This window comes from Populus alba, chromosome 16, assembly GCF_005239225.2.
Source record: "Populus alba chromosome 16, ASM523922v2, whole genome shotgun sequence".
Lineage (NCBI taxonomy): Eukaryota > Viridiplantae > Streptophyta > Magnoliopsida > Malpighiales > Salicaceae > Populus > Populus alba.
This window is the reverse complement of record NC_133299.1, coordinates 11,191,843-11,213,254: the sequence shown is the minus strand read 5'-3', so window position 1 is coordinate 11,213,254 and position 21,412 is coordinate 11,191,843. Positions and strand designations below refer to the sequence as shown.

The following is a 21,412-nucleotide window of genomic DNA, read 5'->3' as shown; positions in this document are numbered from 1 at the left end:
TACCATCAAACCCATTCAACAAAACTTGTTTTATTTTAGTATGGCTCAAACTATACAGCGATTTTCTATTGGCCTTTACATAGTAATTTGCTGGAAAAACAAGACCTGATCCAATATTGTACTTTCACGTACTCTAAAAGTTCTTTCTCTTTTGTCTCAACTCATTGAGCTCCATCTCTATGTCAGGATCTCGGAATGAATTGTTTGAGCTGGTGACAACTGTTCTTCCTGGTGGAAGTTCTCCTTTCTGATACAGAGAATCAAAGAAATAAGTGTTCTCAAAGAAGACAAAAGGAATAGAAGTTACACGAATTTTACAACGAGCGATATTCACAAAATAAGCTTTAAACCCATCAACAATCTTTTCTCCTCCTCCTCTACATCTTGTATACAGAAATTATTGCAGTCCAAAATAATCCAAACCGCATAATTCCTTGTCCTGGTTCTATGGTTGTCATCCTCAGAATGAATACCAGGATAAGATTTTTTTTTTATGTACTCAAACTACGGATTCTGACAGTAATTATTTTTGACAAGAAAGTCTTACAGTGCCTTTTTTCTCATAAACTAGTAAGTTGGATAAAGCATACCTTTGAGCTACCAGCTAGTTCCTTCTTCAGATTCTCAAGGTCATCATCAACTGATGACCCTTCAAGTAACGCAAACTGCATAGACAATGAAACACAAAAAATGGCAAGGATCACAAAGAAATCTGCTTTTCGGAAATAAACAACCAATTGCAAGGTTAAAAGCACTACATCAAATGTATTAAGATTGGGATGATCAGCAGTTTGTTTTGTGTAGGAATTGGGAGTTAAAATCGGGCAGAAATATATTGTCAGTTTCAGATATGGTCATATTTCGGCTGCAGAGTGAGTGGACTGCTGGAAAAAGAGGGGACATGAAGAACAGATAGCAATAAGGAAAGATGAAGCTAATCTAAGAGTAGGAGAGAAGACCTAAGTACCAAGTTTACAGCAATGTCTCAAAACATAAAATTCTCAGTAGTATCCATTGTTTCATAAGAAAGAAACTACAGCCTGAAATAGACTCCAAAACCTAGAAACATTAAACCCAAATCATAGAAGAGTTGTACCATAAGTCGTAAGAAATACATCTAAACTGAAAAAAGAAAACAAAAGGGAGAAAGGCCATGTTCAGTGAACAGTGCCTGAGTGACAAATAGAGGAAATAAAACTGCTACATTAAGTTGACACTAGCTTGACTAAGAACTATAAAAGCAAAACATATTGATTTTTTATGAATAAAAGACTGAAATAGCCTAACTGAAAACCATCATATATCTACAGAAGTTTTATTCAGAAGAAGAAGAAACCACCATGGACACTTCAGGAAAAAAAAAAAAAAAAAAACACCCTCTCAATATATGTAGAAACAGTCAACTTATTCTTGAGTGGAGGATGGTACTGGCTCTATCTGAAAAATTGGCTTCCATTCTCTATGTCATCAAAGGATTCAACTACACTAACAGAGCAGGACCTACTCATAAACCAGAGAAAAAAAAAAAAAACTGTATCTACCAAGGAATGCCTCAAAAAGTAGTTTCTACTGTCTAAGATCCTCTTCAGGCATGTTGAAAATTTTTACATCCAATAAGAACTATGATGTGAATCATGTTTCACCTTTCTTCAAATTATCATGGATACCTTGAAAGAATGGAGCAAGCTTCAAGATGTAGAAAATATATGGCACCTCATTAACTAAACCAGACAATAAAATAACTATTCAATAACTGTTTTGTTGGATATTAGTAGTGGATGATAATCCTCCCTTTCAAATCTAAAATATTCACAGCATACACTGGTTAATACTATCACAAGCCAGAATCACCCAAAGGTGCCCTGCATTTAATTCTAGAGTAAAAGATAACCATGCAACTCCAATCTCCATCAACTTCCCTTGGCACTGGAAGGTTGAAAAGTTCCAAGACAAAGGGAAGCATCTTTCCATCAGTTCGGTGGTATCTATAGCCTCCATGGTCATGGTCTCATAATATTTTAGTTTTCACTCACTATCCTTCAGGTGTATCTTTTATACTAAGAGAGGGACATCACCTTATAAGGGCATCAACCTTGAGCACTGTCCAAAACACTTGAAAGAAAATAAAAATAAAAAAACAAAATCACAAATCTTCCATTATCTTAGAACTCAACATCATTTTAACTGTCCCACTGAAGAGGTTGGTGAATTAATAGATCAATCAAGCAAAAGGTTAGAGCTCCTTTACTTTTGAATTAACCTCTCAAGTTTCACCAGTAAACATTTCTTATGGAAGGTTAATAAGCACGATTAACAAATAATCTATTTCACCTGATGATACCCAAATAAGGAATTTATCTTTGTTATTCCCAATAGTCTACGTTAATAGCTACCCTTTAATTATACATCATTTGTCGCATTTATGCACTGAATGGAAACTAAGCTTGAAGTCAGCTACCATGCATTTTAGCTTGAAGGGGTAAAATGATTTCATTGGATTCTATTCCAATGAATTTTCAGCCCATCAAGGGCCAGAGAAGTCACGTTCTCAGAAAGGGGCTCAAGAACCGCCTTTGGTCATGAGGTAATAAATAGGAAGGGAGAAAGAATAAGCCCTAGCTGCAGAAAGGAAGCAGAATTAGAAAACAAAAAAAACAAAAAGCAAAGGCAAGTGCCAATCCAGCTTCTCTATCATGTTAATCACAATTGAATTCATTTCTAAATAACTTATTTTGACTCTAAAAATACAAGTAGAGAAAATGAATTTAAATTGGCTAAATTCATGGACTTTTAAATAGGACCTGACTGCATGCATCTTGAGTGATTTGGCAGGTGGAAATCAATCACAATTGTACAAATATGTGCATGCATGCACATGATAGTTTTATAAAATCAGTTATGGAAGTCAGGACATGCCGTATGTCTCTGTATTTAGCATTTAGAATAATTTAACTAATGATTCAAAATTAATTAATAAATAAAAAGTTGCCACTCCATTGCTCAATGATAATGCAAGGATCAACAAAAGCGAACACTGATGTTTCCAATAATTTATGGAGGGAGAATTGGACAGCGAATGGTTTAGCTCATTAACATTCTTCAAAATTATAAAGGGCACACATATAAAAAATAGTTGAAGGCCAAAAATAACAGATACCTTTCCATCAAGCTCGTTTGTAGTCAGCTGGCCAAGAGCTTCAGCTTCTGATTCCATTGCCATTACTATCAAGAGAGAGGGGGGGGGGGATCTTAGATACAGTTAGGTGCCAATGGTAATCCACACTGGAATGATCCAATAATTAACAAGGCATCTAGATGTCCCACTGCAAGCATCATTTCTAGTAACCAATGCCAAGGTAGAATAACCATAAACAGTATCCAACTTATGGTTCTATTGATTATTCAATAAAGGAACCATTGATATAAGGAATAGGGGCTTAATATCCAAAATTATAGGTATCAGGGAAAAAAAAATCATTTTCATAAAATGGGCAGAAATGGAAACAGGCACTTGAAAATGCTGGGAGTACAACTTTCGGATGATGCACAAGAAACACAGCGGAAGTTTTTTTATCAACCATTTTAAAGGAGGATACAGAGAAGTAATCATGTGGAGACTAAAAACATGGTTATATAAGCATCCATATACTGGAAAAGAATTGGCAAAGTTAAACAGACATCCTAGATAAGTATCCAGGTCACAGCTAGAAAAATTCAATTTGGAGACATGATCATTCAAATGAAACAAGAGAAAAGAAAGATTGTAGCATGAGTTTTGGATAGACTGAAATGGAAATATAGGAAAACAGTTATGAGCATATATGGTGATGTCTACGTGTAAGTGGATTCTAGAAACACTGGCATAACTCATGTCACAATGTCCTGTTTCCAGCAGATATTACCGGACTCTGACAAAGTCCAAGGAAGACAGGAAATGCATACGAAATAGAACAATGATGAAGAGACTAGATCTAAATCTTTTACCTTTCTCTTCCATCTTTTCAAAAGCTGCAAGTGCATTACTTGTATTAACATTTCCCAACATTTCATTCATTTTGGTTGTAGTCCTACAGGAACACAGAAGTGCACAACAAAGCAAGCATCAGAAAGGTAACACACTTAAAGAAACAATGCTACTTTGAGAGGGGAACTGGGGGTAGAGACAACTTTGCAGACTGAGCACGTGCTTTCAGAGTATCTTTCTTTGATTTTGCCTCCTGCATTTTGCTCTCAAGAAGCTACACAGAAAACTTACAACAAGGTCATTAGTATATCCCAGTAGCTATCAAAAAGATGAAAACCAAAAGGTAGAATGGAAACAAGCACGAAATATGGCCAAGTAAATTTGAAAATTTTTACCGAAAGAATTTTTTGAAAAAATGTTAGTCAGCCCCAACACCAACAAAATCCTAAAACAGAGAACCTCAAGCATGGTTTAAAAGCAGGTCTTTGGTTTATAGTGGAAAGAAAGGAAAGGAAAATTGAGTTTTGAAAATAGCTTCAACTGAAAATAACATAGATGTATGGAAATAGCACTCCAATGGCACAAGCATACCCGAGTATTAGAGACGAGATTCTCAACGACACCTTTCTGTTGATCAAGTTGAGCTTTGAAAGAATTAGCATTATCCTGCAAAAACAAAAACAGAAAAATTAACTTTCAAAAGGATTCCTTTATACTGTGACAACATTTGCACATGCAGATTGCAACATCTACTCAATTCTTTGTTTACACTCACAGCTGAATTCTCAACAACAAATAACAGCAACTTCCACATTTGTTATTTTAGACGTAACAGAGCTTAGAAAACACGAGGGAATAAGTTTGTTGTTTTGAAGCTAACAAGAATTTACTTGAGATGAGGGAATTGACTTGAGCAACATCACTCTAAAATACTTGCTCTTGTAGTTTAAGCATAATTTATCAGAAGTAACATAGTAACAAAGTAACAATACTCATCAAAAGCCTCCTATCCTAGTATCCTAGTTTCTCTACAAACTAGGGATGCTCATAAAGAAAGTAGCTAGAAAATTATGCACGGATAAAAAATTAAGGAAATAGAAGACATTGTTAGTTAGTGACGACATCTCATCATTAACAAGCTAGATCGAATAACTCTCTGCTAGCTCAACATATCAAAGCAGTAATAAAAATAAACAACAAAAGTTGACAATCATGCAGTTAGGAAACTTATGATGAACTAATAGGGAGGTTCCAATTTTACCCATAAACTGGGGATGTGTATGGACTGTTAATTCAAAAGAACCATTTTTTCTTTTCTCGCTCTTTCTCCCTATCTCTTTCTATCAGCAATTTGATAAGGCTTGAATGCCAATCAAGTAACATTTAGCATTGTTCACCTAGCATTGTTCACCTTGTGTGATACCAGTGGACCTTTAGTCCAAGTATCTCTTTCTTTTTTGATTCACGTGGGGTGTTCGGGCCAGCTTGCACGCACTTCGACTAATCCCCACAGGTCCTAAAATTAACGACCAAGTAAACCTCTAGTGGCCATCAATATTAGCAACCACAGAACTCGAACCTGAGACCACAGGAGGAGTAAAACCCTTGGTCTCAAGCTCTTACTACTGTACCACCCACTAGATAGTTAACCAAGTATCTTTCTTGCTTTCGAAGGTAGAGATACTTGGTATGAAGTGCAATCTAGAACTAGACAATTTCATTCACCATGCATTCTCGTTTAGGAAGATTCAACTTACAGCATACGTTTTACGTCTCTTGAGAGCTTCACGTGCAAGGTCTTCCTCTCCCTTTTGAAGGGCAAGTTGTGCCTTACGGTACCTACATGGTGCAAAATAACTTCATTTCTATAATAAGAAAGCAATCATGTAACGAATCTAATTGATTTGTCGCTTGCTGGTAGTAATAGCTCCAACCATGGTTTACCATTCTTCAGAAGCTAGTTGTGCAGCTTTATATTTATTTTCCAACCTTTTTTGAGAAGCCAGAACCTAAATAAAACGTAAAAAGAAGAAAATTAGAAAGGAAAAGGGGAAGAATAAAGAAATTCCACATTAGCAGAAAATTGAGAAGCCTAGAAATTTTATGTCTATTAATGATACTACCATTTGGGGTTAAATGCTTGACATATTATACTCTCGTAGTGTATTAAAAAGTGTGTGTGTGTGTGTGTATAACAAAAATGACAGAAAGTGTAAGAGAAAAGATGAAGAGAACAGGGAAGAAGGAACCAATAGTAATTAAAGAAGGAAATAAATGCAAGATAAATTACTTGTGCTGTGGCCTGACGCATTTTTGTTAAGTCATCATTCATTTCAAGTACTGTCTGCTCTAGAATTTTCTCTGGATCTTCAAAGGAACTTATGATTGCATTTGCATATGACTGTAACAGAAGAGAATTAAACCATGTTGGTTAATGTAGAAAAAGTATAAAATTATCAGCGATGGTGGTCAAAAATGACCAGAGAGTCATTACATAAACATGGATGAACACTCCAAGATCTCACCTTCACAACTCTACCAAACCGATCAAAAAGGTTCATGCAAGTGCCAAGAGCACCTCCACCCTGTCTGTAACATTGGGACCGAGTGGATAGACTGGTCCTTATCCTAGCAACTTTTAGAGCTTCAACTGCAAGCAAAATTAATTCAGCAAAGGGATCAATATGTGTCTAAACACACAAGTGAAGCGCCAACTGCATACATGTGTATTCAGAACCAGATTGCTGACATTTACATAGAGCTACTCTCTTATGCTTGCCTCGTCAACGTTTTTAAATTTATTAAAGATCTATATCAAATTACTAAAGTATCTTGTAACAAAAGCTCACAAATAGCATTCCCCTAAACCGAACAAAAATGAGAAGAATATCCATACAGCCAACCCCATCAACTCTTGTGACTTGCAACACTCAGATGAATTCATTGGACTTTGAACAATCAGCCCCTACAAAAATCCCTCCTCACAATCACAACACTCCACCGTAGATATTACAAATTCATCCAAAAGGGTCTCCTTATATATCACCCCCTAAAAGAAACCAGCTTCAAAAACAAACAATTGGGCACACCGCACTTCGCTCGTATAACTAACATCAGAAACAGTCAATTATCTCATCTGGGTCTCCTCAATTCACATTTAACACTATAAAGCACCAAGCTTTGACGCAAAAAGGACTGAAAATACAAAAAATAAAAATAAAAATAGATTAAATTTAGGAACTAAAACTAAAAACTAACGGATGCCCATTAACACATACGACAGAAAAAAGTAAAGTGCCTACCTCCACCATTGAAAAACGACGTCGTGAGGGTCCTCCTCTTCACCATACATAAAGTATTATTATTGTTACCGTTGTTGTTGGAGCTTGAAGAAGTAGAAGGAGGGTGTGGCATTGGCAGGGTTAATCCTGTAATTAACTGTGATTTAATGGCCATTTTGCAAGTGAGTGTCGACCTTGCTGCTTTGGTAAATAATAACAGAGTTGCTCCAAAATAGAAAGAAAAAAATCTTCCGGATTCTGGATAGAGGAGAGGAAGAGACCAGGATCACTTTATATAACAGTTTTGTCAATCTCGTTTCCGGTTTGAATTTTTTATCTGAGCCGGACCGAAATATTTTAAGGTGAACCGGGTTCGGGTTTTATTATTATATTGCTTGTTTTTATTTATTCGTTTCTTTAAAATGTAATTTTCTTGTGCATTTCTATTTCATATAAACTATCAAAAACGAACCAATTTCATCCTAAACATTTTCTTCATAAATTGATTTTGTTTCTAATCCATCATTGAACCGGGTTTATATCAACTCTATGCTAAGAGTTTATACTATTAGTATCTTGTGTTGGTTCAATAATTGAACTTCAATTCCATCCATAATTTATACTAATAGTAACTAGTTGATTTACTCACATGAATGTTTTATATTTTATAAATGTTTTTTTATTTATTTTATATCATGTTTATTATAATCAAATACAAAGATTTTAAAACAATTGAAAACATAAGAGATAACATGTATATTTTTATTAAACAATTAAAACAATTGCAATTTTAAATAAGAGAAAGAAAGTAGAAGAAAATAAAAGCTTATGCATATTTAAATTTGTTTGGACTCATATAGGATCAAAACTCATGATAAAATAGCATAGAATGTATATGAATATGAGCAAGAAAAAAATATATGTATATACACAAGATAAATTGATAAACAGGTGAGAAAATATAATTATTTAATAAAACTTGTACATGAGATATCTATTTAATAATGAATAAAAAGAAAATAATCCTTCATAATTTTAAACAAAAGGTATCCAAAGCATAAGAAGAAGGGCAATTATATCATTCTAGAATAATCACTCAATAACAAACTTATGCTATCAAATTATCCTCAAACTTCTTGATTATGTAGTCAGAAAAGAAATGTGCACTCATATAAGAAATCATGAAAAATAGTTAAAAGAGATCAAAAATAGAGTATAAAAGCTATAGCGAAAAACTATGACACACACATGAATAATAACTCAAAAAACTCAAACTAAGCACCCTTTTCAAGTTTTAGGCATTATAAAATTTTAGGTTGTAAAACATAAGAGAAACTTCCAGAAACACATGCGCTTTTAACAATAGAAGAAACGCAAGCATAATTTAATGCTAGATTTAGACAATCTTATTCTCTTATTGAGTCAATGTTTCAAATCATCATCGAAGACATTAAGAGTAAGCATGTAATGAAAATCAAAATTATAAGTAATCATTATATAGATTTGATGTTAGCCAACAATCACACATACTATGTTAAAGTATAATATTAAGAAAAGGAAAAATATAATATGAGTAATCAAACATGAGATAATTATCTTGTAAGCTTTATGAAAAGAAGTTTACATAGAGCTAAAGCAAACCCTAATGGACATATACTCTTTTTTAGAGTCTAGGATAATTAAAAAAAAAAACAGATGTAATCATAGCTAACTTTGAACACAATGTTAGAAGCAATGCCTAAAATTTTCAAATAAGTGAATGTAAAAGTAAAAAGTCAAATGGATAACAAACTTTCTAAAGTAATAGGTCAATTAAGTTTTGCTAATGCAAACTCATCTCAGAAGGCATACAATAATTTATATTGAGATGTAAAAGGTTATAATGCAAGAGAAAATCCTTCGTATAAACCTAAACATATGTAAAGTAGGCCTTTGATCATTGGAGAAACAATAATATAAGTGATCCTTTTATGGAACCTCACAGTAACTTAATTTCAAGTTTAGGGCTTCTAATAAAAGACCTAAAAAGGAATAACAGGTTGGAAAATAAAAATGGCTAATAGTAGAGGTAGGTACGGGTAAACCAACCAAATCTATAATTGAAATTGGAATACATAGTAAGGATAGTATAACAGGCTTATGGTCCAAGGATGCAACAAGTATATATGCATACCTATAGTAAACCATGTCCAGAATATATAGATAGGAGATATCCCAACCATGCATGTAGCCTTTAAGTTTGAAGATTTTACCTTTTTTAATGAGTATAAGACTTGTAATTATTATAAAACACATTGCAAAGTTTATATACCAATATAAAGAAGTTGTTGATTTTAACTACCTTAAGCATAAGTCATTTATAAATTCATTGATTAGGGTAAGGGGATTTTCTTGGTAAATAAACATACCATCTAACTTAATATATTCCTAAAGAGAATTGTAAGTCATTTTTAGGCTTATTTTTCAAAACAAATCCCAAAATTAAATTAGTAGATTTAGTAAAGTTAAAACAACATTCATATGAACCTATCAAAGAATACTTAAGTAGAATTATAATGGCTAATCCCAAATGTTAGGCAAAGATTCCAAAGAAGAAATATGTGTTTATAAAGTTTAAAAAGCATTCAGGCTTGGAGATTGAGCTTAAAGAAGATTTTTGAAAGGATAGAGTATAATGATGTGTATGAGTTACAAGCCCAAGGTATATATAAGAGTTTGTTAAAAGAAAAAAAAGACGAAAGAACATTTTTATTTTTGGTAGTTATTACTGAGAACCAATTCAATTAGAGAACCATATTGCATAATTTTTCCCAGAATAACCTTTAGCGTGTGATGTGTTAGCGAAAAAGAATGCAAAGGCTTTAAAGTCATTGAAATCCATTAAAAACTTACTTGAGTAGGTGTAGATCCATAACACTAAAGGCAAATAAATCATTTATGCTAGATTGAGTAAAAGAGAAGATTGAACCTAGAACAAAATAAGTTAGGAAGTATTTAGGTAAGAAAGAAAATGTTAAAATTATAGAAATTAAAGAATTAACTAGTGACTCTAAGTTTGGTTGACGAAGAGCAGTGTTTTATTTAATGTTTACCTTTGTTTATTAAGATGAATATTAAAAAATGTTCTTATTGATTTAAAATAGGCTAATTGAGAAGAGACATTATAGAATATTTGTTCATCATATAAGTAGTAACATATGGGATCGAGAGTGGAACATGATTATATTTCTCCTTTATTAAATTAATAATTATTGGCACTTGATTTTTCATTATTTTTATAAGATAAGTTATTAGATGGAACAAAAGAAAAACCTTTAACTTGTCTTTCTTTAGCCAAAAGAGCATTGTTATAAGGAAAAAGGTTTGAGACCTTAAATATTTTTTTTGGTTAAATCTTCATATTAATAAGGCATAGATGTTGGAATTTTAATAGAATAAGTTAAAATCTTAACAATAATTGAATAACATATAAGAGGTTCACTTCTCATCATCCTCTTTTATTTATCGTATTTATTAATGAACTTTATCAGTCAAACAACCTAATTTCTAAAGTCTTTAGTCAAAGGTGAGAAGTCAATCTTAATTTGTTAGATAATGATTAAAAGGTGTACATTAGCACAATTAAAAAATAAAACTTGTATTTTAAAAAAGAGAAGATAAAATCCTATCGAGGGATGAATTAAGTTTTATATATATATCTTCTCAAATATGGAATCAAGAATCACAAGTTTCAATTTACATCTTTTTAGAAATAATGTTGCTCTAAAAAAATAAGATCCCTAGCTACATGAGAAGATATACTAATAAAACTATATGTGGCTAAAGGTTTTAAAGAATGAATGAAGTCATCATAATCATCATCTCTTTCAAGAGAAACATCTCCTTTTTTTTTCCCTAGCAAGTGCTTTGGCCTTTCCTAGTAACATGAATAAGAGTCATTTTTATATATCTCTTGAACATGTTTAATTTTTAAAGTTGGAAGAGTTAGAGTTTTTTAAAAAGGAAATAATGATAACTTCAAAGTTTGGATTTTTTTTTGATGATTTTTTTTAAAAAAATCAAATATAAGAAATGTATAAATAAAAAATAAGCTAGAAAACCAGCAAAGTACACAATATTTACAGAAAAGCGAAATCCCAAAGACTAGAGAACATGCTTCCTAAAGAAATACAAAGCAAGCATATCTTACAGAACAATAATACAAACTAAAAGGCACGTACAGGGGAATAGACTTCCCAGGACAAGCACCCCAAAAGCAAATCAAGGGAACATACTCCCTTATACAGATAGAAGCAATAACCAGACTATATAAAAACATAGAGAAGCCATAGTAAAGAGCAAATCAGAATTCAGAGCAACAAAATAAGAAACCAGAAGCCAATTAGTAGCAATGTCAACCTGCAACCATATCAGAATTGACCAGCAAAAAGAAATAAGGGAAAAGGGAGAACCACACTGGAGGAATAATAACTCTAGCAACAAAATAGCTGCAACAAAACAACAATCAACATCGAGTTTCAATATAACTAGCTGCACCAAGGACAATAATAAACTGTAATAAACAACAGATCCTAATAACTTGGGAATAACAGAAGCTAAAGGGCTGGGCAAGCATCTCAGAAACACAAACAACAAGAGAAAAGGGCCAATACAACCAAACAGTAAGAACAATAGCCAGCAAGGATCACCAGTTGACTAAGAACCAACAATAATGGTAGTCATTTATTGATGACTAACTGACTTCTTGCAGTTTTTCCTACGACTCTTATTCAGAGGGAGACCATGATTAGGGGGCAAGCCTTTGCTTCGCGTTAGGTAGTTATGCTGAGTAATACGTATGTCAATGCCATTAGAGTCCGATCCTAAGGAATCATCAGAAAGAGTGATAATATTGTCATCTATAGAGTACAGTGCCTGCTGGGATTGGGAAGGTGCCTTAGAGGCCACCTCAGTAGGATCAGAATGCACTACAGGGGTTGATTCAGCAGCCTGGAGTACATGACCATGTTGGGGAGGTTTTAACCTTTTTCCTCTCTTAATACTATCCAAACTCCCAAAAATAGTTCCTACTGGTTGAGATATATGGTCACCTAAAGGTTTGGGACCAGTATCTGCTGGAGGGGGGTAACAAGGGAGTCGGGTGTGTCTTTTAGCATCCTAGAGGTAGATGTATCCTCCGTGCCACAAACAAGTTTCTGGCATGTATTGCTAGTATGACTAGCTACATAACAAATAAAACAAAACCGAGGTCTATTTCTAAACAATCTTTTGCTTGATAAGAGTGCCATTAAGCATGGAAAGATTGAGAGCTCGGGGTAATTTTGCAGACAAAATTACTTCTATCATAACTCGAGCAAATGATACCAGAGACATGGATAGAGTAAGATCATCACATCTAATATATTTCCCAATAACATTGTTGATTTTAGACATACAATTTGTGACCAACATTCTAGTGGAAGGTTGGGAAGCCGAACCTAGACTGGAATAAAGGACATATCAGGTTTAGCGAAATCAAAAAAGGGAGGCATTGACTTAATGACTAGTGGTTTCCCTTAGACAGAGTAAGGACCTCTGCATAACACTCTGCTCATGTCTATAGTAGAGGAGAAAGAAAGATAAGCCAACCAGAGTCATGTAGGTGCAGGGTGACACTACACTTTCAACGAATTTGCTAAGGATAGTGTATCCCGGGGTTTTGCCAATAGAGTAGCCAATTAAACATGATTTCCATGTCTTTGTGTTCACCAAAATCCTTAGGTATCAAAGAACACACATCAAAATTTTAGATTGAATAGACTGTAGCATAAATGGGTTCCGAAATAGCAATGGGCATTGCAGAAACCCTAGAGCAATTAGCTTCATCAAGAGATAAAATAGTACCTATATGAGGTACAGTAAATGTAGGCAGGGCTTGCCCAGAAACAGCCTAAGGGTTGTCATCTGAAGATTGCCCATGAGGACCGTTGACTAGCAATGGTTGGGGAAGGGATGAAGTTGGTTGGGAATTGACCACAACCAGCTCTTGATGAACAATCTGAGCATCATGTCCTTTAAGAGACACATAACAAGCATCTTGCTTTTGTCTAGTGACCTCAACTATAGAAAAGGAATCAAAGACATCCATGTTCCCAGAATCTAGGGTTTTAGAAGGTACCTTATAAACTAACATCTAGGATAGATGACCCTTCGGATTAGAGTCCCTAGGAGGAAGGGGGAACAATCGAGGGTTGTTGTTGCGGGAGGTCTGTGAGGCAAAACAACCCTCTGCTGATGGAGGATCACAAAGCCTCAACATCTTCTTCTTGGATTTACCTATAAGTCAGGTCGACGGACATATACCAGCAAAAAGAAAGAGAAAATTCAAACACTGCACTAGACAACCCGCCGTTTATTGGGCCAGCGCTGAAAGGGAGTCTAAGGTTGTGAACCGAAGAAGAGCCGTGTGGAGGGTAAGGAGTAGGAGCTGAGATGTTGTACAGTGAGAGAACCAAAGGTGTGCAACAGATTGCAACCTTTCTCTCACTACAAGGCAGAGCTTCTCTCTCTTGACCCGCGACAGATTGAGAGCTCTTTCTTCTTTTTTGCTCTCTTTTTTTGGATGAATTGATTTTATTATTGAATGTGATAAGTGGGCCCTTATAAAAGCATAAAAAGTTCAAATAGTTCTCTTAAATATTTCATCATTAAAAGATAAAATGTTTAAGATTTGAATAGAAGTTGATTTAGTGTTAAAAGAATCATAACTATTCTCTTTATAAGAAGGCCTCATTCTTTTGGACTTTATAGACCTTTTATCATGAGTATTGATTCTAATTTTTTTTATATATATAAATTACAAGTAATCAAATGGTGCATATAAGCAAATCATACCAAAGAAATAAAAGAAACAAAAAAGTTAAAATACAAAAATGATGTCCCTTTAGGCTTACTTTATAAAGGGCATTACATGTATAATTTGTGGTGCTTTCAGTTTATTTGTAAAGTCCACATATTTAGATTTTGAAGTTTGTAAAGGATCTAACCTATGAAATCTTTTTTTTTTTCATATGCTTTAGGTTTGATACGAGATGGACAGTATTATGAGTATGGTTTGGAAGTTATATATAGCTAACAAGGAGATTGAAAATTTTAACATAATATAAATTGCCTGGTAAAGAGGTTTGGAAAGTATGGTTCTACCATAAATTGGTTATTCATGAAAATATGTATTTTCTTGCAGATAGTACAACCTTCTGATATTATAAATTCTCCATTTCTAACTCATTCTTTGGTGTGTAGACTTTATACCAATCAAGTCCAAATTTTTCTTTCATAGGATGGGATTTAAGTAGGAATGAGCAAATATGATTAGAGTAGATTTTTAAAACACAATCTTTATAATTCTTTTTTCTTCAAGGTAGTAATGTAATGGTTGAAATTATGACCATAAGCTTGGTAATCACTAGCTTCTCTAAATGTGTGTTTGTTATTGTGGTACATTGTGTTTTTTATTTGAAAATATATTAAAATAATTTTTTTTTATTATTTTTGATATCAGCATATCAAAACCATCAAAAAACACTAAAAAAATTAATTTAATATTTTAACAAGTGAAATGTATTTTTAAAACTCACTAAAAAACTACTCCACTGTCAAATATTCCTTAAAGCCATGAGTTTTGATCATAAAGTTAGTGAAGCATAATCTTAGAGGTTTAGCTTATCTGATCAGGTTTTAGATTTGCTCTTTAGAGGTTACCAGTTCGAGTCTCACAAACTTCAAGACTACTGGAGGCTTATATGGTCATTAACTTCAAGACCTGTGAAATTAATCGAGATGCATGCAAGCTAACCCGGACATCCATATTAATAATAATAATAAAAAAAAGGTTAATGAAGCATGTATTGTCCTAAAAAGTCATCAACCAAAGATGGTCAAAAAGTTTTAGTTAGAACACGATACATGCTATAATTAGCATGGGAAAGAAGTAGAAGGGTAAAAGTAAGAGGTTCTTAACAAAAAAAAAAAAAATATGGTGCAGGTTATAGAAGAACTTTGGTACCTTTGTACTTATCATGGACTCCTGTAACAAATGATATATTTGTAGAACCGATCATTAGAAGCTAGAAGCTTTTCAGTATAGGTAGAACAAGTAAGAACTTTTACAAAGGCTTTTCTTGTAATCCACGAAAAATTATGCTTTTAAGGAAATCCACTTCAATTAGAACACACAGTTAGGGATATTATATAAATGTTTGATATTGTGGTGTAAGGTTTTTTTTTAAAAATATTTTTTTTTTTTTTAGTTTAGATATCAACACTAAAAAATATCAATTTAAAATTATTTTTGACTTTTGTTTAATGAATTAATCTCTAGAACTTTGATTTTTCATCTGATATTTACTATTTTAATCACGAATCTTGACTTAATTTGAATAATGGTTAAATTTGAATTTGAATAATTAGAATTAAAAAAATAATAGTTAAACTTCTCTGTAAAATTCTACTCAACCATAGTTAATTTTAGCTGATCAAATTCATCATCACTGAGGCATGCGCTTAGAATTATGAAACAAGTTGGAGAGTAATATGATGATGACGGAATAAATAAATTATCGGATAATTTTGCCACCGACCAAACATGAGCAGCGCCGCTGGCTGGAAAAAGCCCGGGACCACCCGTTTTTCCAAGACCCGGATTCTCTGGCTCTCTTGCAATAGATGTCATATTGTGCCACGTGCTCATCCATTCCATATGTGGCGTCAAAACTCTCTCCTTTCCCTTCAGGCCGTTTCCTTCATTTTACTCCAGATTCCCTATCCTTCCTCTCTCGTGAATCTTTTTTCCTTTCCTCTTCTGTTTCTGATTCTTCAAATTCTAATGGCAGAAACCTCTGCTCTTTGTTTCTCTCCCTTCTCTTCCCTCCCTTCTAACGTTTATCGTTCCAGAGAACCCAATTCATCTCTCTCCTGTGCCTCTCCTTTTAAATCCTATGCTTCGCACTCTCGCTCCTCTCGCTCCATTCGATTCACTTGTAAAGCTTCAGACTCTGGCAACTTCCTCGGCGATGAATCTCTTGGTTTCTTTCCTTGGTCCGATGGCGACAACGGTATACATGTCTTTTGTTCTTCATCGTACTGTTTTATTATCTTAAAGAAAGTTACGTGATTTCGGCTGTAAATCTTTAATTACCAAATTAGAATGTAGCCCATTTAGTTCCAGTTTATAAAATCAACATAAAGTATGGGACTTTGTATTTTCTATTCTTGGAATTAGAAAATAAAATTAAGGGTTATGTTCTTCGAGTTTTAATACGATTTGAAAATACTGAATTCTTGTTATATTTGTGTAAGAAAGACTCTATTTTTCTTTCTTGGTTTCATGAGATGAAACCAAATGGGGTTGTTCTTGCATTTTGTTTTCAGATATTGAATGGGTTCGGGAAGAAAGAATCACGCTTTTCACAACTGATGGGCTCGTTCAGATTGGAGGCTCTGTAGTTCCTCGACTTGTCGCTTCTTCCAACGTATGCCGTTTTGCTTTTGTTTGTGTTATTTTCTGTTTCTTTCTGTGTTTTTTCTTTTCTTTTCTTCCAATTGAGATAACATTGGTGAAATGCTGCTCATTTACTTGTCTGCATGAATGTAATATGTGTATATTGTTCGCTACTTTCCGCACTTGATTGATTGTAAGTATCTGATTTTTCCAATGGACTTAAACAGAGGAAGCGAGGGAAATCAAAAACTTCTCAGAGATTTCAAGAGAGTGATTACATGGATCCAAATCAAGGCTTATGCTTGGGTGCACTCTTTGATATTGCAGCAACTAACGTAAGTACTTTTTTGACCCATTGTTTTAGGGTCTTCTTTAAAATCTGTAGCCCTGATATCTTATTTATATGAGATGTGGTCATCTTAGGGACTTGATACGGGGAGAAGGCTTTGTATCTTTGGGTTCTGCCGATCGATTGAGATGTTGAGTGATGTTGTAGAAGACACTGTTTTGGAGCATGGTGGGGAGGTAATGCTTATTATGACTAAATTAATCTAGCATTTCCATGGTATATTTTGATATCGAGAGTGCAGTCTTCATCTAATCCTGTTAACTTCACTTGGTTTATTTGATCATATTCAAAGCAAGGAGAAAAATAAATTAGATGTTTACGGTTAATTATTTCATTCTTTCTCTTCCAGCGACAGCTCCAGTGTTGCCTTACAAAGTAGGGACGGTTTTTTTTTTTTTTTTTTTTTATATATATATCTTTTTACTCCCAAATTCACCGGAGAGTGTTTTAATATTTTTTTTATTTGCATGCTTAGTGCTGATTGGGTGTTATTCACATCAGTTTTTTAGTCCACCGAGGAAAGTCACATTGTGTTTTGAGAATTGTACTGGACTTGAAGTTGAAGTTCCCGTTTGAGTTCAATTTGCTTCTCATGAATTTTTTTTTTTTGCTTGAAGTTATTTTTTTAGTGTTTTTAGATTGTTTTGATGTTAAAAATGAATCTAAAAAAAAAAAAAAAAAAAAAAAAATATTATTTTGATGCATTTCTGAGTGTAAAACATTTTGAAAAGCAACTGCTACTGTACTTCCAAACACCCTTTAAAAGAAGAAAATAAACAATTACCCTTCTAGCTCTTAATTGTTGGCTCTAGACTTGATATATACGAAGTAGACAATATTAAGATTCATTATATGTAACTGAATGCCAATATCATATTAAGTTCTGTGTAAATGTTTAAACTAATTTGAGCATTTTTTTGGGGGTGTCATTTGGAGTTTCTGCAAGTGGGTTGCAGGATGATGCAACAGGTAATGGGATCCAATTCAGTATAGGAGAAGGTGTTTTTGTGTATTCCCTAAGCGGCATAGTCATCCTTTCATACTTATCATTCTATTTCAGATTCACATAGGGCTAGTGTTTAGCTGAACGGGAACTATTCTCAAAAATGCCGGTCATGTCTACCTCTGCAAAGGACTATCTTTTAATTCACATAGACATCTTTGTTGCCTTGCTTTTATTTGTAGTCATAATTTAATAGGATTCCTGTCCCTGGAGGTTGTATGTGTGGATTGGCTATATCTGAGAATGCACATGAATCTTCACTTTTCAGGTTGTGACTGCAGAGAAGGCCATCAAAGGTGGATTGCATGAAAAGCTAACAATGACGGTGGCAGTGCCATATCTTTGGGGGGTTCCACCTGCTTCCGAAACACTCCGTCTTGCTGTGCGGAGTGGTGGAGGGATTGTAGAGAAGGTTTATTGGCAATGGGATTTTTTGTAAACAAAGAATCTTTTTACCACCATGGGTCCATTCTGTACATAAACAAAAATAATTGTATTGTGTAAAAAATTTGATTGTCGTTGTATTCATGCTCAATGTGAGCTTGATGTTCATATCTAATTGATTATTTGAGACTGCCCTGTACCATTGGCAGTGCCAAGTTCCAAACCTTGTTTTCTGTATTGGAGTCAATGACAGTACCTAAGAAGCTAATGATAATCTTCTGAACCCCTGGGTTTTCTATTTAGTTGCTGGTTTGGAGCTAATTATCCTGGTAGCGCGTTTCCAGTTGGTTCAGCTGTTCTGGAACAGTGACCTGGCAAATTTCTTAGGATTGGTTTAATGTGGTGGAGCCAACGGCTACTGGCAAGTCATATAAGGTTTGTATTTCTTATCTCTCCCTGTTGTAATATTTTATATGGTAATTAATATAGTTGGGCCTGTTAGTGATCTAAGCTTTAATTAGATAAAGATCTTTCCAAACATATTACATGCAAGACCTAACAAATATATTTATAGACTAGTGAAATAGATTTAGGTTTAAGAAAAGATCTCGTTGTGTCATATAAGAATAACAGGTTAAAATGGTTATAATTTTTTATTTGACTATTAGAGCGTGCTTGAGTTTTCACAGGAGATTCCAGAGGTTGTTTTTCCTTTAGATATCACAAATCTCTTTTTAAAGTCCTGATTTTGATAGTTTTTATGATATTCCTTGTTATTTTTTAATTTCATACTATTTTTGAATTTTATGCTTCTTTCCTTTGTAATTTTAAAATTTTGTTTTATTTTTTAGTTAAGATTGAGTTTTTATTCTATTTAAGGCTTTGTAAACCTCTTGATAAGATAGACTTGATTATCATTATTTTTAGAAAAATAAAACTTGTGAATTTGGGGCTTACATCTGCAACTTATTCACCCATACAACCATTATGTGTTCTTTGTTTAATTGTTATCTTTAATTTTTAGTTGCATCTGTAGTATCATAAAAAATTATAATATGAAATAAAATAAATAAAGTATTGAATGGATTAAATAAAAGGATTTCAAGTATTGTAATTGGATACAGTAAAATGAAATAGAAAATGTTATGGTGTGAATTAAGTAAAAAGAAGAGTTGAGTGACAAAAATAGAAATGAGAAGAAATGAGGGCTAATGTGTAAATAGTAAAAGTTAGAGTATAAATGCTCCATTTGGCCATGAGCTAGAAACAAAGAGAGGGGGGGAAGAATTGTGTGATTTTCTACTTAAATTCTTATTGATTCCACTAATTAAAATGAGTAATTAAAGTAATTAACTTAATTAAACATCAAGAGGAGGTGATTTTAAGGTGGTGAGTGTATTGGAGGGAGATTTTCAAGCTAGGGTTTCAAGAGGGAGAAGAAGAAAACCTGATTTTTCTTGCATTCTTTCCTTAAATCCTTATCAAAGTGAGGTAAATAACATGCTCCAAATGATTTAATATCTTTAATTTTATGTTTGATGAAGGATTATGCAAAATTATGATTATGTAAAGTTGTGGATTTATGTTATAATTTATAGGAATAAATTATGTTTGAACCATGTTAGATAGCATGAATTATGACTGGGTAAGTGTTTAATTTTAAATAAAAACAACAAAAATTATTTTTTCCCTATTTTAATTGAATATTTGGGCAAAAGAAGAATAATTTAGGGGATTTGAGGTTTAATACAATTGCTTGGAAAATATGGGAAGATAAATGTTTATAAGTGTTATTATATGGATGGAGTAAGAATTTTTCAAAGAGAAATGAAAAATCTTCAATTCCTTCCCTAGGTTATTTTCAGCTAAATGGAGAAGAAAAATTAGAGAATGGAATTCTAATAATATTATTGAGGAATCTTACCAAATTGAAGACAATTGATGTTGATAGATTAAATTGAATAGGCATTTTTGTGAAAAAATAAGTAAATGTTTTCAAAAAAAGAGGTTTTATCCCCCTTGAATTAAAAGTTAATTAAGCTTAATTAAGAGTGATGTATTTAATTAAAGAATATGTAATGGGTATTAGAATTTTACTGATTCGAATAAATGAACAATGACAAAGTAATTTTTGTTGGTACAAAGGAGGTCGCAGGACACTAGGTAGGTGTTCGATACCTTGGAGTAATTAATTAGTTTATATTTTTTTTTTATTGTAGAAAGAATTTTATAGATTGTAAATTCTAGTGTTGGTCTGGAAATAATGCCTTGATGAATGGGCAAGCCTTGAAGATTATTTCCTGCTTACTGGAATTTATGCTTGGTTGAATGGTCATGTTAAGAAAAATTAATTTATGAATTAATAGGATAATCACTCTAAGTAAAATAGATTAATTGTAAAACTTTGAAAGTATATATGCTGGTTTGTGGGAGACACTCTTGATATTATTTTAGTAGATTGATCTTTATGTCTAGAAGAGAATTTATGAAATTAGAAATTTCAAAAAGAAAATAAGACAATTTATTTAATGATATGAAAGCAGATTTAATATATATTAATAGTTAGTTCTTAATCAATTACTTACTGAAATGTGTAATTTTTTTTTAATCATGTTTAATGCAATTATGTTTTTAGATGCATTTCACCCTTGATCTGGAAAGTAGATGCTTGGATAAATAATTTTGTTATGTTATTAATGTAATTGGAAGAACTAATATTTTGTTGTAATATACTTCCATATCTAAAAATTATAATGTTTAGCTTATTATCTTGTGTATGAGGTAATTTATAATGTTATTATTATTAAGTTGAATTATGGTTGGTTGTATATATATTTTGGGCACAAATACTTGAAAAAAAAAGAAAGACGAGACGAAGCATGTTATGAATTTATTAGCTTTTATCATAGTGTTTTATAGAAAACAGAATTGTGATATTGAAATATGCTTGAGT

At 33.0% G+C, this 21,412-nt stretch overlaps 2 protein-coding genes across 2 annotated transcripts; one reads left to right on the top strand and one right to left on the bottom strand.

The window, feature by feature from the left end:
• Positions 1-7,524, bottom strand: LOC118045013 (membrane-associated protein VIPP1, chloroplastic). The gene is made up of 11 exons (XM_035053491.2): positions 7,267-7,524; positions 6,490-6,614; positions 6,255-6,365; positions 5,909-5,973; positions 5,722-5,803; positions 4,556-4,630; positions 4,168-4,238; positions 3,985-4,067; positions 3,158-3,222; positions 591-665; positions 1-247 (listed from the first exon to the last, which is right to left on the bottom strand). The coding sequence occupies exons 1-11, from the start codon at positions 7,418-7,420 to the stop codon at positions 134-136; spliced, it is 1,020 nt and encodes a 339-aa protein (XP_034909382.1). The 5' UTR covers positions 7,421-7,524; the 3' UTR covers positions 1-133.
• An 8,327-nt stretch (positions 7,525-15,851) lies between these two features.
• On the top strand, positions 15,852-18,761 carry LOC118045012 (uncharacterized). The gene is made up of 5 exons (XM_035053489.2): positions 15,852-16,337; positions 16,654-16,754; positions 16,951-17,058; positions 17,147-17,248; positions 18,344-18,761. Exons 1-5 carry the CDS (start codon positions 15,869-15,871, stop codon positions 18,512-18,514), a joined length of 951 nt encoding a protein of 316 aa, XP_034909380.1. The 5' UTR covers positions 15,852-15,868; the 3' UTR covers positions 18,515-18,761.
• Positions 18,762-21,412: the final 2,651 nt, after the last annotated feature.

What these genes read in the sequence shown, in the direction of transcription:
- LOC118045013 (XM_035053491.2), bottom strand. Translation starts at nt 7,420, where the DNA reads ATGGCCATTAAATCACAGTTAATTACAGGATTAACCCTGCCAATGCCA. An exon ending in GTCGTTTTTCAATGGTGGAG is followed by an intron (nt 6,615 to 7,266) that starts GTAGGCACTTTA and finishes TTTTGCTTGCAG; the next exon opens with TTGAAGCTCTAAAAGTTGCT. An exon ending in GCACGTGCTCAGTCTGCAAA is followed by an intron (nt 4,068 to 4,167) that starts GTTGTCTCTACC and finishes GTGTTCCTGTAG; the next exon opens with GACTACAACCAAAATGAATG.
- LOC118045012 (XM_035053489.2), top strand. Translation starts at nt 15,869, where the DNA reads ATGAGCAGCGCCGCTGGCTGGAAAAAGCCCGGGACCACCCGTTTTTCC. An exon ending in TTGGTCCGATGGCGACAACG is followed by an intron (nt 16,338 to 16,653) that starts GTATACATGTCT and finishes TTTTGTTTTCAG; the next exon opens with ATATTGAATGGGTTCGGGAA. An exon ending in TTTTGGAGCATGGTGGGGAG is followed by an intron (nt 17,249 to 18,343) that starts GTAATGCTTATT and finishes TTCACTTTTCAG; the next exon opens with GTTGTGACTGCAGAGAAGGC.